This window comes from Carcharhinus amblyrhynchos, unplaced genomic scaffold, assembly GCF_965287045.1.
Source record: "Carcharhinus amblyrhynchos unplaced genomic scaffold, sCarAmb.v2.hapA chromosome_357, whole genome shotgun sequence".
In the NCBI taxonomy this organism is placed as follows: Eukaryota; Metazoa; Chordata; class Chondrichthyes; order Carcharhiniformes; family Carcharhinidae; genus Carcharhinus; species Carcharhinus amblyrhynchos.
Genome location: NW_027650097.1, coordinates 15733 through 29357, shown reverse-complemented (window position 1 = coordinate 29357; position 13625 = coordinate 15733). Strand labels below are relative to the sequence as shown.

The window sequence follows — 13625 nt, the reverse complement described above, 5'->3', positions numbered from 1 at the left end:
TAAAGGGTGGGGGGAGAGGGGGGGCAGTGGGATTCGACTGGGTGGCATATTAAACGGTGCGGGGAGACCGAGGGAGAGTGAGACTTTGAGTATTTGGAAAGTGATTATTACTTTCCACATTTTATTCTTTATGTTAAAGCTTTGCCGTCCCATTGGCAGATGGACTTCAACCCGGATAAGTGTGTGGTGATTCATTTTGGCAGATCAAATGGGATGAAGGAATATAGTATTACGGGTAAGACTCTTAGCAGTGTGGAAGATCTTGGGTCCGAGTTCATTGGACTCTGAAATCGTCTTTGCAGGTAGAGGATGTGGTTAAGAAGACGTATGGTGTACTGGCCTTCATTAATTGAGGAATTGAGTTTAGGAGTCAAGAGATAATGCTGCAGCTGTATAAGACCCTGATCAGACCCCACTTGGAGTACTGCGCTCAGTTCTGGACACCTCATTACAGGAAGGATGTGGAAGCCATTGAAAGGGTGCAGAGGAGATTTACCAGGATGTTGCTTGGATTGGGTGGCAGTGACCTACGAGGATAGGTTGAGAGAGCTCGGTCTTTTCTCCTTGGAGAGACAAAGGATGAGAGGTGACCTGATAGAGCTGTATAAGATGTTAAGAGGTATTGATCAGGTGGATTCTCAGAGGCTTTTTCCCAGGGCTGAAATGGTTGCTACAAGAGGACATAGGTTTAGGGTGCTGGGAAGTAGGTACAGAGGAGATGTCAGGGGTAAGTTTTTCACTCAGAGGGTGGTGGGTGAGTGGAATCGGCTGCCAGTGGTGGTGGTGGAGGCGGATTCGACAGGGTCTTTTAAGAGACTTCTGGATGAGTACATGGGACTTAGTAGGATTGAGGGTTATAGGTAAGCCTAGTAGGTAGGGATGTTCAGCGCAACTTGTGGGCCGAAGGGTCTATTTGTGCTGTACTTTTTCTACGTTCTACATTTGGTTTTAGTTTAAAAAAACTCCAGGTGCTCTGATTTCCTCCCACGCTCCAAAGATACGCTGGTTAGGTGGATTGGCCATGCTAAAGGCGGAGGTTTATGGGGATAGGGTGATGGGTTTCCCCGGGTGGGATGAGCCAGTGCAGGGTGGATGGGCTGAACGGCCACTTTCTGTACTGTGTGGATTCTATGCAGTGTGCTGTAACTCAGGGAAAGGGGGGAAGCAGAGTCAGACAGGGCGCTCCTCCATGTTGGCAGAGAGGGGCATTTGGAAGTTTAGCGAAATGTGGGTACACAATGCAGGGTGGACAGGTCCTTCCACACATGGGAGACAGCCCTCTATCCATATCAGAATCCAGCACACCCCTCAAAGTCGCCAACCCCATGGTGGACATTGGCAAAGGGAATACAGAAACACCCCAGGTCAAAGTTCACACAAACTGATAGGAATCACATTTTAATTTAATATTAAACAAATGTCAAGCTTTCTAAAAAACCATATTTACTTTACATACAATGATAGTTTAACTATCTATAGAGGCTTCGTAACATTCAAATGTTATCACTTGCACTCCAAACCTGCAACAACACTCAGCAGGGGACAGCACACATTTCCCAAATTCTTGCTCATCCAGCTACTGTCTCCATCAAACAGTCCCAGGTACAGAGTAAAGCTCCCTCTACACTGTCCCCCATCAAACACTCCCAGGACAGGCACAGCACGGGGTTAGATGCAGAATAAAGCTCCCTCTACACTGTCCCCCATCAAACACTCCCAGGACAGGTACAGCACGGGGTTTGATACAGTGTAAAGCTCACAGTGAGGTGTTGTGGGGGGTGGATTGGGAGTTTGTGGATGGTGTGGGGGTGGGGGGGGGGGGGGGGGGGAAGAGGTATTGAGGGGAGTGGGCAGCCTCGTTAGAAGTCATCGTCATCACAAATGTCCAGGTAAACATCGAACGCTTCCCGGTTACAGTTTCCATCGGGGGTGAAGACGTATTTGTGAAATGTCCCATCCACACAGATCGCTGGAGACAGAGAGAGAGAGGGGGGTGTTAGGAGGGGGTGAAAATATCGACACCAGGTCTGGGGTAAGGAGAACGCAGTAGGATGAGTAATCCCCACTCTCCTGATTCCCTCCCCCACAGCCTCCCTCCGCTCTACGACAAACTCCACAGTCAAATAGCAGACAGCAAATCAGTCAGAATGGCCAGCAGGTGAGGTGGGGTCTCCCCCTGACACCCCTCCCCTTACACCGTCCCTGGCAGGTGTCTCCCCAAATCCCCAGCCTCAATCCCCTCCTTCCCCCCTCGCTCCATCTCCGTATCGATTGACGGAACAGGCTTGAGGGGCCGAATAGCCTGCTGCCCTGGAATTGTGTGTTCGTACAGGTCTTGTTCGAGTCTCCCTCCACCACCTCGGACCCTCTGCTCCCCCTCCTTCCCCTCCCACTCCCCACAGTACCTATGACAGAGTTGACGTTCTTTGATGTGTTCTTTCCGAAGGCGCAGATACAGGCGCACTCGGCAGGGACGGTAAAACTGGCCAGGCTCCACTGCGAATCCACATACTGCCCGATGACCGGGCCCACCTTGCCCACTCGCGCCAGTCTGCCCAATCAAACCACAACAAGGGGAAGAATTTAAAACCTCACACATTCAGAGTGGCGGCCATTTGCAGTGTCCATCATCACTGACTGGACCAGAGTGGCAGCCATTTGCAATGCTCATCACCACTGACTGTGGACCAGAGTGGCGGCCATTTGCAGTGTCCATCATCACTGACTGTGGACCAGAGTGGCAGCCATTTGTAGTGTCCATCATCATTGACTGTGAACCAGAGTGGCGGCCATTTGCAGTGCCCGCCATTTGCAGTGCCCATCATCATTGACTGTGAACCAGAGGGGTAGCCATTTGCAGTGGCAGTGCACATCACCACTGACTGTGGACCAGGATGGTGGCCATTTGCAGTGTCCATCATCACTGACTGTGGACCAGAGTGGTGGCCATTTGCAGTGTCCATCACCACTTCCTGTGGATCAGGGTGGTGGCTATTTGCAGTGTCCACTGCTACCAACACTGGATCAGATTGGCAGCCATCTGCAGTGTCCATCAGTCCTTCACACTCCTGGGCCCACTTTCTCTTCCTCCGTCCCTCCCTCCACTCATTCCCCTTACTCACGCAGATCTCCGGTTTAACTTGGTGTCTTTCAGGGCGAAGATGTGGACAGTCCCCTTGTCGCTGGACGCACAGAGGAACGAGGATTCATGGCTGAAGTTGATGCTGTCGGGAGGGAAGGGAGGTTATCAGCAGCTTCCCGAGCTTTCCTGACCCACCCCCTGCCCACCATGCAGCCCCCTCATCCCCACCTTCCCTTCCCCCTCCGATTCCGTCCCTTCACCTCAACTCCTCCCTCCCCCATTCCCCTCCTCCCTGCATGTCTTCCCTCGCTTCTCCATTATCTCGCTCTCAATTTGATGCCTTTCCCTCCATCCCCTTTCTCACCACTCAAAACCCCCTGCCCTCCCTCCCTCCTCCCAGTCTGCTTTCCCCTCTCCCCCTCCCTGCCTGCCCTTGTCCCTCCCCCCTCTCTTCCCTCCGTCTCCCTCCCTCCCTCCCTCCAGAACTGGTGACTGGATTTCAGAGAATCCCACAGTTGCGGGTGGGGGCCATTCATCCCACACTGCCTGTGCTGGCCCCTTTGAAAGACCAATGTTATTGGTTCCACACACACTCCCTGGGGCAGGGAGGGGTCTGTGTGAGGGTCTCACAGGGGCAGGGAGGGAGTGGGGAGGGAGGGCGTCTCTGTTAGGGTCTCACTGGCGGGGGGGGGGGGGGGGGAAGGAGGGGGGTAGAGGGGAGGGGTGGGGGGGGTCTCTGTGAGGGTCTCACTGGGGTAGGGAGGGGGGAGGAGGGGTAGGGAGGGGGGAGGAGGGGGGTCTCTGTGAGGGTCTCACTGGGGTAGGGAGGGGGGAGGAGGGGTAGGGAGGGGGGAGGAGGGGGGTCTCTGTGAGGGTCTCACTGGGGTAGGGAGGGGGGAGGAGGGGGGTCTCTGTGAGGGTCTCCCTGGGGTAGGGGGAGGGTCTCTGTGAGGGTCTCACCAGTACAGGGTGGCAGGGTCCGTTCCTCGACGCAGCTCCACCAGCTTCTCCTTGGTTTGAGTGTCAAACAGTCGGATCAGGGTGCCCTGGGGAGACACAAACAGCGTGACGGGGAGACTGTAGGAGGCATCACCCCCTGAACGTGAGAGAGTGTGAGAGAGAGAGAGAGAGAGTTGGGGAAGGGCAGGCGTGGGGAGAGAGAGAGAGAGAGAGAGCACGTGTGGGAGATTGTTCCGGAACGTGTCGGGGCGGGGAGAGATCGTTGGAATGTTCCAGAATGTGTATGGGGCGGGGGGAGACTATTGGAATGTTCCAGATTGTGTCCGGCGGGGGGTAGGGGAGGGTGTCGGAACGTTCCACTTGGCGTCTGGGGGAGGGGAGAGTGTTGGAACGTCCCACTGGGTGTCCGGGGGACAGAAAGTGTCGGAACGTCCCACTTGGTGTTCAGGGGGAGAGTGTTGGAACGCCCCAGATTGTGTCCGGGGGTGGGGAGCAGTGTTGGAATGTTGCACTTGGTGTCCGGCGGGGGGAAGGGGAGAGTGTTGGAACGTCCCACTGGGTGTCAGGGGGAAAGAAAGTGTTGGAACGTCCCACTTGGTGTCCAGGGTGGTAGGGGAGAGTGTTGGAATGTCCCACTGGGTGTCCAGGGGGAGAGTGTTGGAACGTCCCAGATTGTGTCCGGGGGTGGGGAGAGTGTTAGAACGTTCCACTCGGTGTCCAGGGTGGTAGGGGAGAGTGTTAGAACGTTCCACTCGGTGTCCAGGGTGGTAGGGGAGAGTGTTAGAACGTTCCACTCGGTGTCCAGGGTGGTAGGGGAGAGTGTTGGAACGTCCCAGATTGTGTCCGGGGGTGGGGGGCAGTGTTGGAACGTTGCACTTGGTGTCCGGGTTTCCCCGGGTGCGATCGGGGCGGTGAGTCAGCTCACTCCCCAAGGTCCGTACCTTCTTGGAGGCGGACGCCACCACACTGCCCTGTTGATTGAGGGCCACGCAGGCGATCTCACTCTGATGAGCGTTAACGGTGAAGGGTGCAGAGGAGGTGCCGGGCTTGGTGTTGGATAGATCCTGCAAAACAGAGTCCAGAGTCAAGGAGGGATAGCAGGAGGCCATTCCTACCCACGATGGCCAGAGAAGAGTGGAGGGCAGCAGGACCAATCAAACCACAGCAAAGGGGAGGCTATTCAGCCCATCTTATCCATACTAGCCTGGGGATTCCCCCTTCCTAACCCCACCTTCCTGCACCCGGCCCATAATCCCACACCTTACAGCATATACGGTGCAGATCCTGGTATTTCGTAAATGAGTTGAGGGTCCCTGCCTCCATCACCAACTCGGGCAGCGCATTCCAGACACCCACCACCCTCTGGGTGAAAACATTCTTTCCCATGTCCCCTCTACACCAACTCATTCGGAATCTTCTTTGGGCGACACAGTGGTTAGCGCTGCTGCCTCACAGCACCAGGGGCCAGGGTTCGATTCCCGGCTCGGGTCACTGTCTGTGTGGAGTTTGCACATCCCCCCCGTGTCTGCGTGGGTTTCCTCCGGTTTCCTCCCACACTCCAAAGATGTGGGGTTAGGTGGATTAACCATGGTAGATTGCCCCTTAGTGTCAGGGGGAGACTAGCTAGGGTAAATGCAGACGTGATGGACCGAATGGCCTCCTTCTGCACTGTAGGGATTCTATGACGATACACCTTCTGCCACTTATCCTGAATCGATGTCCCCTGTTCTCGAATTCTCCACCAAGGGGAACTATTTTATTCTGTCCACTCTATCTCTCCCGCTCATCATTTTATCCATCTCAATCAAATCACCCCTCAGCCTTCTTTGTTCCAAGGAAAATAACCACAACCTATCCAATCTCTGCTCAGAGGGGGAGGGGGGGGACGTTGGGGAGGATCGGGGACAGTGGGGAAGGGGGCGTGTGAGGAGCAGGGGATGGGCTCTGGGTAAACCCCCTGTGACTCACCACAAGCTGCAGGCTCCCACACTTGTGTCCCGGGAACACGAGCAGCTGCTTCTCCACACTGGGACACAGATCACACAGACCTGCAAGAGATAGCACAGTCACAGCAACAACCTGCATTTATATAGCACCCACAACACAGTCAAACAGCCCATGCAGCAACTGAGAGCAGGGGAAATAAAATGGGAAAGAGAGAGAGAACTACTCTCGCTGATTTTCACCTGTTCCTGTGTAATGGGCTCTAGAGGGGGTGAATGGCCTCCCCCTGTTCCCATGTAACAGGATCGAGAGGGGGTGAATGGTCTTCTCCTATTCCTGTGTCACAGGCTCGAGAGGGGGGCTGAATGGCCTCCTTGTGTTCCCATGTAACAGGATCGAGGGGGGCTGGATGGCCTCCTCCTGTTTCTGTGTAACAGGCTCGAGAGGGGCTGAATGGCCTCTTCCTGTTCCTGTGTAACAGGCCCGAGGGGGGCTGGATGGCCTCCTCCTGTTCCTGTGTAACAGGCTTGAGAGGGGGGCTGAATGGCCTCCTCCTGTTCCTGTGTAACAGGCTCGAGAGGGGGGCTGAATGGTCTCCTCCTGTTCCTGTGAAACAGGCCTGATAGACTGAATAGCTCATTTCTTCATCAATGACCACAACTTTGAGAGAATGGGTGGGTGGAAGGAATGGGACAAGGTTGAGGATTTCCCTGAAGCACACACTCCAACTTCGCTCTCAGTGAAACCAAAACCGGAATAACCTGAATCCCACCATCCCATTTCACTGACAGTCAGTACCTTTTGGATTCTCCCTGGTGTCAAACTCGAACAACTTGGTGGGATTATCCGGGAAAGTGTACACATAGATGCGGTGGCAAAGCACGATAATAATCCTGGAATGTCAGAAGGAGAAAATAACGGGACTGAAGGAAGTCAACAATCACAGCACCGCGCTGCGGGGCCGCCTGCGCCGAGGGAGCGCCGCACTGTGAGAGGGTCAGTGGATAAAGAGGTGAAATCTCTTACTTGTCGTGACGCATCCGCACAGCGAGGACTGGTTTTGTGAAGGTGAAATCCAGGACAAGTTTCTCCTGAGAATCTTTTCCTTCTCGAGCATCATCCCAGACCAAAACTACACAGGGGAAAAGAGACAATGTTTTATAGTGTAGAGCGAGCTTTACTCTGTATCTAACCCCGTGCTGTACCTGTCCTGGGAGTGTTTGATGGGGGACAGTGTAAAGGGAGCTTTACTCTGTATCTAACCCCGTGCTGTACCTGTCCTGGGAGTGTTTGATGGGGACAGTGTAGAGGGAGCTTTACTCTGTATCTAACCCCGTGCTGTACCTGTCCTGGGAGTGTTTGATGGGGGACAGTGTACATAAGGACACAAGAAATAGGAGCAGGAGTAGGCCATCTAGCCCTTCGCGCCTGCCCCGCCATTCAAGATCATGGCTGATCTGAAGTGGATCAGTTCCACTTTCCCACCCTCTCCCCATAACCCTTAATTCCCTTGTCTATCAGAAACCTATCTACCCGTGACTTAAATATATTCAGCAAGGTAGCCTCCACCACTTCAACGGGCAGAGAATTCCAGAGCTTCACCACCCTTTGAGTGAAGAAGTTCCTCCTCAACTCCGATCTAAACCGTACCCCCCCTTATCTTGAGGCTGTGTCCTCTAGTCCTGCTATCCTTTCTAAGCGGGAAGAATCTCTCTGCCTCTACCCTATCCATCCCTTTCATTATCTTATACGTCTCTATAAGATCCCCCCTCATCCTTCTAACTCCAATGAGTACAGACCAGGTCTATTTAGTCTCTCTTCATAGTCCAACCCCCTCATCTCCGGTATCAGCCTAGTGAACCTCCTCTCACTCCCTTCAGGGCCAATATATCCTTCCGCAAGTGTGGCAACCAAAACTGCACACAGTACTCCAGCTGCGGCCTCACTAGTGCCCTGTACAGTTGCAGCAAGACCTCCCTACTTTTATATTCTATCTCTCTCACTATAAAGGCCAGCATCCCATTCACCTTCTTGATCACCTGCTGCACCTGCAGACTGGGTTTTTACGACTCATGCACAAGGACACCCAGGTCCCTCTGCACCGTAGCATGCTGCAGCTTTTCGCCCTTTAAATAGTAATCCCTCCTACTATTATTTCTGCCAAAGTGGATAATCTCACACTTGCTAACATTATACTCCATCTGCCAGGTCCTCGCCCACTCACTCAGCCTATCCAGGCTTACTCTGTATCTAACCCCGTGCTGTACCTGTCCTGGGAGTGTTTGATGGGGACAGTGTAGAGGGAGCTTTACTCTGTATCTAACCCCGTACTGTACCTGTCCTGGGAGTGTTTGATGGGGGGACAGTGTAGAAGGAGCTTTACTCTGTATCTAACCCCGTGCTGTACCTGTCCTGGGAGTGTTTGATGGGGGGACAGTGTAGAGGGAGCTTTACTCTGTATCTAACCCCGTGCTGTACCTGTCCTGGGAGTGTTTGATGGGGACAGTGTAGAGGGAGCTTTACTCTGTATCTAACCCCGTGCTGTACCTGTCCTGGGAGTGTTTGATGGGGGGGACAGTGTAGAGGGAGCTTTACTCTGTATCTAACCCCGTGCTGTACCTGTCCTGGGAGTGTTTGATGGGGGGGACAGTGTAGAGGGAGCTTTACTCTGTATCTAACCCCGTGCTGTACCCGTCCTGGGAGTGTTTGATGGGGGGACAGTGTAGAGGGAGCTTTACTCTGTATCTAACCCCGTGCTGTACCCGTCCTGGGAGTGTTTGATGGGGGGACGGGGTACCTGAGATCTCGGAGAATTTGGGGTGACTTCCTCCCCCGACAATCGTCAGCAGGTTTGATCGATGTAACATCTCGACATGCCCCACGCTGCCGACCTGATCGTGATCTGTGCAGAGAAGCAGATTATTTACGGCGACAATTAAAAAGACAAGGCAGAATTTGCTTTTCCTCCAGCACCTTTCCACAATGTGCAGAGCAAGATCCCACAGACACTGGCTGCTGCGCTCGCTGACGAGCGGTTCCGAGGGGCAGAAATCTCACCCGGGATTACGAGGGGAAACAATCTGAACGATTCCCCCGTCCCTCCCCCCCCCACTGGCTCCCAGAATCAGTGGGTTAAAAGCAGTCAGATTTCAGGCTTTGTGCTTCCCCTTGCTGTCAAATAGCTCGCTCACACTGAATGCCGGTCTCCGGTCGGAGGGCTGCTGTGAAGGTTCCGGAAACTAGCCCCACGGAATCACCCGAGGCGACACGACAAGGGCCACCTCGGGATCCCGGAGCCAATTCCCAATTTACTCCTCGCTCCCGCTAAACCAGCCCCAGGATTCTCTCACAGAAACTCCACCCCACCCCCCCGCCCCCCCCCCCCCCCCCCCCCCCCAGCTTGACCCCCCTCATCCCACCCCCACCCCCTCCACTGTGACCCCCTCATCCCAGCACACCACCCCGCACCCCCCATGGCACCCTCATCCACACCACCCCCCCCCCACCCCCCACCTTCTCACCGAGGTGACCCTTTTCCATGAGGGGCTCCACATTGTAGATTCGAACGCCTGTCTCCATCGCACAGCAGAAACAACCTGACACAGAGGGAGAGCGAGGGAGGCAAAGTTAGGTCGGGACATTTACCCATATCATCATCTGTGGGAGGTTTGTGAGGAGAATAGAAATAGAAACATAGAGCAGTGCAGCACAGTACAGGCCCTTCAGCCCTCGATGTTGTGCCGAGCTGTGTCTAAACCCAAGAACAAGCTATCCCACTCCCTATCATTCTGGTGTGCTCCATGTGCCTATCCAATAACCGCTTGAAAGTTCCTAAAGTGTCCGACTCCACTATCACAGCAGGCAGTGCATTCCACACCCCAACCACTCTCTGGGTGAAGAATCTACCTCGGACATCCCTCCTATATCTCCCACCATGAACCTTATAGTTATGCCCCTAGTAACAGCTACATCCACCTGAGGAAATAGCCTCTGCACATCCATTCTATCTATCCCCCTCATCATCTTATAAACCTCTATTAAGTCACCTCTCATCCTCCTCCGCTCCAAAGAGAAAAGCCCCAGCTCCCTCACCCTCTCCTCATAAGACCTACCCTCCAAACCAGGCAGCATCCTGGTAAATCTCCTCTGCATTCTCTCCAATGCTTCCACATCCTTCTTATAGTGAGATGACCAGAACTGAACACAACATTCCAAACGTGGTCTCACCAATGTCCGGTATAGTTGCAGCATAACCCCATGGCTCTTAAACTCAAACCCCCTGTTAATAAACACTGACACAATATAAGCCTTCTTCACAGTTCTGTCATTTAAGTGGCAACCTTCAGAGATCTGGGGATATGAACCCCAAGATCTCTCTGTTCCTCCACATTCCTCAGACCCTGCCGTTGACCCTGTAATCCACATTCAAGTTTGTCCTACCAAAATGAATCACCTCTCACTTATCAGGGTTAAACTCCATCTGCCACTTTTCGGCCCAGCTCTGCATCCTATCAATGTCTCTTTGCAGCTGGCACGAGCCCTCCACCTCATCCACTACTCCACCAATCTTGGTGTCATCAGTAAATTTACTAACCCACCCTTTAGCCCCTTCTTCCAAGTCATTGATAAAAATCACAAATAGCAGAGGACCCAGCACTGACCCCTGTGGGAACTGGTCTCCAGGCTGAAAATTTTTCCTCCACCGCCACCTTCTGTCTTCTATGAGACAACCAGTTACTTATCCAATCGGCCAAATTTCCTTCTATCCCACACCACCTTATCTTCATGAACCTACCATGGGGAACCTTATCAAACGCCTTACAAAAATCCACGTATACAACATCATCAACTCCTCAACCTTGGTTTACACACTTAGAAGGCAGAGGAGACATTTTCTATCATTTAGCAATCACCAAGATTCCTTCAAGCCCGACAGTGCGGCGCCCCCCTCGGCACCGACCCTCAAACACTTACTGTGATCCTGGTTGAATCGTAGACTGTTGACCCCTCGTTGTTGGGCCATTGTCCCTCCAACACTGTGAAAAGTGAAAGTTAACGGTTAGAATGGCGTTTCTCTCATGACCTTTGCCCCCTCAGGACATTCCACAGTGCCCTGAGGCCAATGACGGAGAGCTTTACAAGTGGCTTCACTCCTGCGCAATGGCACCCCGCTCTCTCTAACAGTCGCAGCAGGGAATAACGCACTGTCCCACTGGGAGAGACCGAGCATCGGGGTGTCCTGGGCCCCCATCCCGTGCCCACACAGCTGGCGTCAGGGCCTTGCTGGGTGGACTGAGACTTGACCTCAATCGCTCTGTGAGTGGTGGCAGGGTACCTCAGTAGGGGCAGTGATCTGGCTGATCCTCGCCTGACACCCCCACCACTCCGTGCTCAGTTGGAGGCATGAGGCCTCACACAGTCAGATAGCTGAAAGGCTGTGCGGTGCAAATGGCTGCCAGCGTGCCCGCCCCAAGGAGCTGATTTAGAAGCTTTGTCTGGATTGGGGAGTGTGGTGGGGGTGAGAAGGGAAGGGAGAGAGTGGGGGGGGGGGGGGGGGGTGGGTGGGAAGGGGAGGGAGGAAGGGAGTGTGGGGAAGGGGAAAGGAAGGGAGGGAGTGTGGGGGGGAGGGAAAAGGAAGGGGGGGAGGGGAAAGGAAGGGGGGGGAGGGGAAAGGAAGGGGGGGGAGGGGAAAGGAAGGGGGGGGAGGGGAAAGGAAGGGGGGGAGTGTTGGGGGGGGAGTGTTGGGGGGGGAGTGTTGGTGGGGGGGAGTGTTGGGGGGAGGGGAGGAAGGGAGTATGGGGGGAGGGAGGGGAGGGAGGGGAGGGGAGGGAGGGAGTGTTGGGGGAGGGGAGGAAAGGAGGGGGAGAGGGCTGCCCAGGACCCACCAGCTACATCAAGACCGTCACAAGGTAAAAGTCCCCCCCACCCCCGTGCCCCCGCCCCCCCCTTCTCTGTCTCCCCTCTTCCCACCTTCTCTGTTGTTGTTTCCCTTCCTACATCAGCTGATCCATTGCTTCCGGGTTCACCAGCTGACCCCCTCAAGCCCCGCCCCTTAAAGCAACACTGCCCCCCCCCCCCCCCCGGTCCCTGAATTACAGTTGCTACAACCATAAATCTTTCCTTTCTCTCTCTCTCTCTGTCTGAGGGGGTTGGTGGGCCTTCTGATATTGAGGCTGTTGCTTCCCTCTGCGTTTAAGAGTTTTAAAAAGAGTTGGGAAAAATGGATTCTGCTGGAATCAGAGAGGTTTACAGCCCAGAAACAGGCTCTTCAGCCCAACTTGTCTTTGTCACTTTTTGTTTAATCCACTACGCTAATCCCAATTGCCCACTTTTGGCCCGTATGTCTCTATACCTATCGTACCCATCTGTCTAAATGTTTCTTAAAAGACAAAATTGTACCCGCCTCTAATACCATCTCCGGCAGATCGTTCCAGACAATTCTGTGGACTCTTCCTGTGCACCAGTGCAACAAGCCCCAGCTCAGGTTTCTCCGCATTCTCTCCATAGTCTCCGGCTAACACAGCAAAGTATATTTTTCATTCACTGATACATGTGAGCCAGTACACACACAGCAGGAGCCCACAAGTCAGTGACTTTTAAAGTTTATTTACTGGTGTCACAAGTCGGCTTGCATTCACACTGCAATGAAGTTACTGTCGCAATTCCCTCATCGCCACACTCCAGCGCCTGTTCGGATACACTGAGGGAGAATTTAGCATCGCCAATACACCTAACCTGACTGTGGGAGGCAACCGGAGCCCCCGGAGGAAAGCCATGCAGACACAGGGAGACGTGCAGACTCCACGCAGACAGTGACCCGAGGGCAGAACTGAACCCGAGTCCCTGACGCCGTGAGGCAGCAATACTAACCACCGTGTAGTGAGGGTTGTTGAAGATGTTTGATGAAGGTCGGTTGCAGGATGGGGATTTTCAGGACAGTAGGGAAAGAATAAAGTTTCCCACTACCAACTGTGGCCCCTCGATTGACCAGTTCCACCTCGGAGGCCACTACCCAACCTCCAGTTGGCACCCCCTCGGCACCGACCCTCCTGCAGCACGGCGCCGACCCTCCCTCGGCACCGACCCTCCCACGGCACAGCACCCCCTCAGTGCTGTGGTTAATTCTGCATTCTATAAGCTCCCGCCACGTAAGTCAGTGCGTGAATGGGAGCGAGAGTTTTTCACCCTTGGAAAGGTGCCCGGGATCAGACAAAGCCCAGTCCTCTCAGATCCAGAGACAGGAAGAACAAGAACACACAGACACAGCACTTCCAGATCCTTTTTACTTGCGAGAACCTCATTGTGAGGGTGTTCAGTGAGCTCTGACATTGTACACAGGGATTGGAAATACAAATCTGCCTCCCTGGCAGTGGTAGCATTGGCATCGTGCCCTTGGCATGTTACCCTGCGTGCCCACCCACACTCAACCACAGCATTGGTCTCAGCGCTGACCCAGGGAACATGGAAAGTATAGTGTTAGCATCGGTAATGTGCAATATCCAAAACAGAATGCAAGGGAGAAAGTGAGACACACACACTGTCAGTCTCTCCCTTACACGTGCGTGGGAGAAGGTGAGTGAGACTGTGACAGATAGACAGAGAACGGGAGAGAGAGAGAGACAGAGAGACAGACAGAGAA

The 13625-nt window shown here is 53.9% G+C and overlaps 1 protein-coding gene and 1 long non-coding RNA gene across 2 annotated transcripts; both read right to left on the bottom strand.

Moving 5' to 3' along the window:
- Nucleotides 1-1781: 1781 nt before the first annotated feature.
- On the bottom strand, nt 1782-12007 carry wdr45 (WD repeat domain 45). Its single transcript, XM_080183642.1, has 12 exons — nt 11957-12007; nt 10961-11022; nt 9508-9582; nt 8784-8888; nt 7013-7118; nt 6785-6879; nt 6011-6090; nt 4984-5106; nt 4043-4128; nt 3123-3224; nt 2406-2551; nt 1782-1969 (listed from the first exon to the last, which is right to left on the bottom strand). The coding sequence occupies exons 2-12, from the start codon at nt 11007-11009 to the stop codon at nt 1860-1862; spliced, it is 1077 nt and encodes a 358-aa protein (XP_080039768.1). The 5' UTR covers nt 11010-11022; nt 11957-12007; the 3' UTR covers nt 1782-1859.
- A 1248-nt stretch (nt 12008-13255) lies between these two features.
- LOC145339245 (uncharacterized) lies at nt 13256-13591 on the bottom strand. The gene is made up of 2 exons (XR_013886011.1): nt 13377-13591; nt 13256-13345 (listed from the first exon to the last, which is right to left on the bottom strand). It is a non-coding gene; the product is annotated as an uncharacterized LOC145339245 (long non-coding RNA).
- Between the last annotated feature and the right edge of the window lie 34 nt (nt 13592-13625).

Excerpts from the sequence above, each read along its gene's own strand:
- wdr45 (XM_080183642.1), bottom strand. The coding sequence starts at position 11,009 with ATGGCCCAACAACGAGGGGTCAACAGTCTACGATTCAACCAGGATCAC. Across the intron at positions 9,583-10,960 it reads ACGATTCAACCAGGATCACA|GTTGTTTCTGCTGTGCGATG; the intron begins GTAAGTGTTTGA and ends CCTCTGTGTCAG. Across the intron at positions 7,119-8,783 it reads CAAATTCTCCGAGATCTCAG|TTTTGGTCTGGGATGATGCT; the intron begins GTACCCCGTCCC and ends TCCCCTGTGTAG.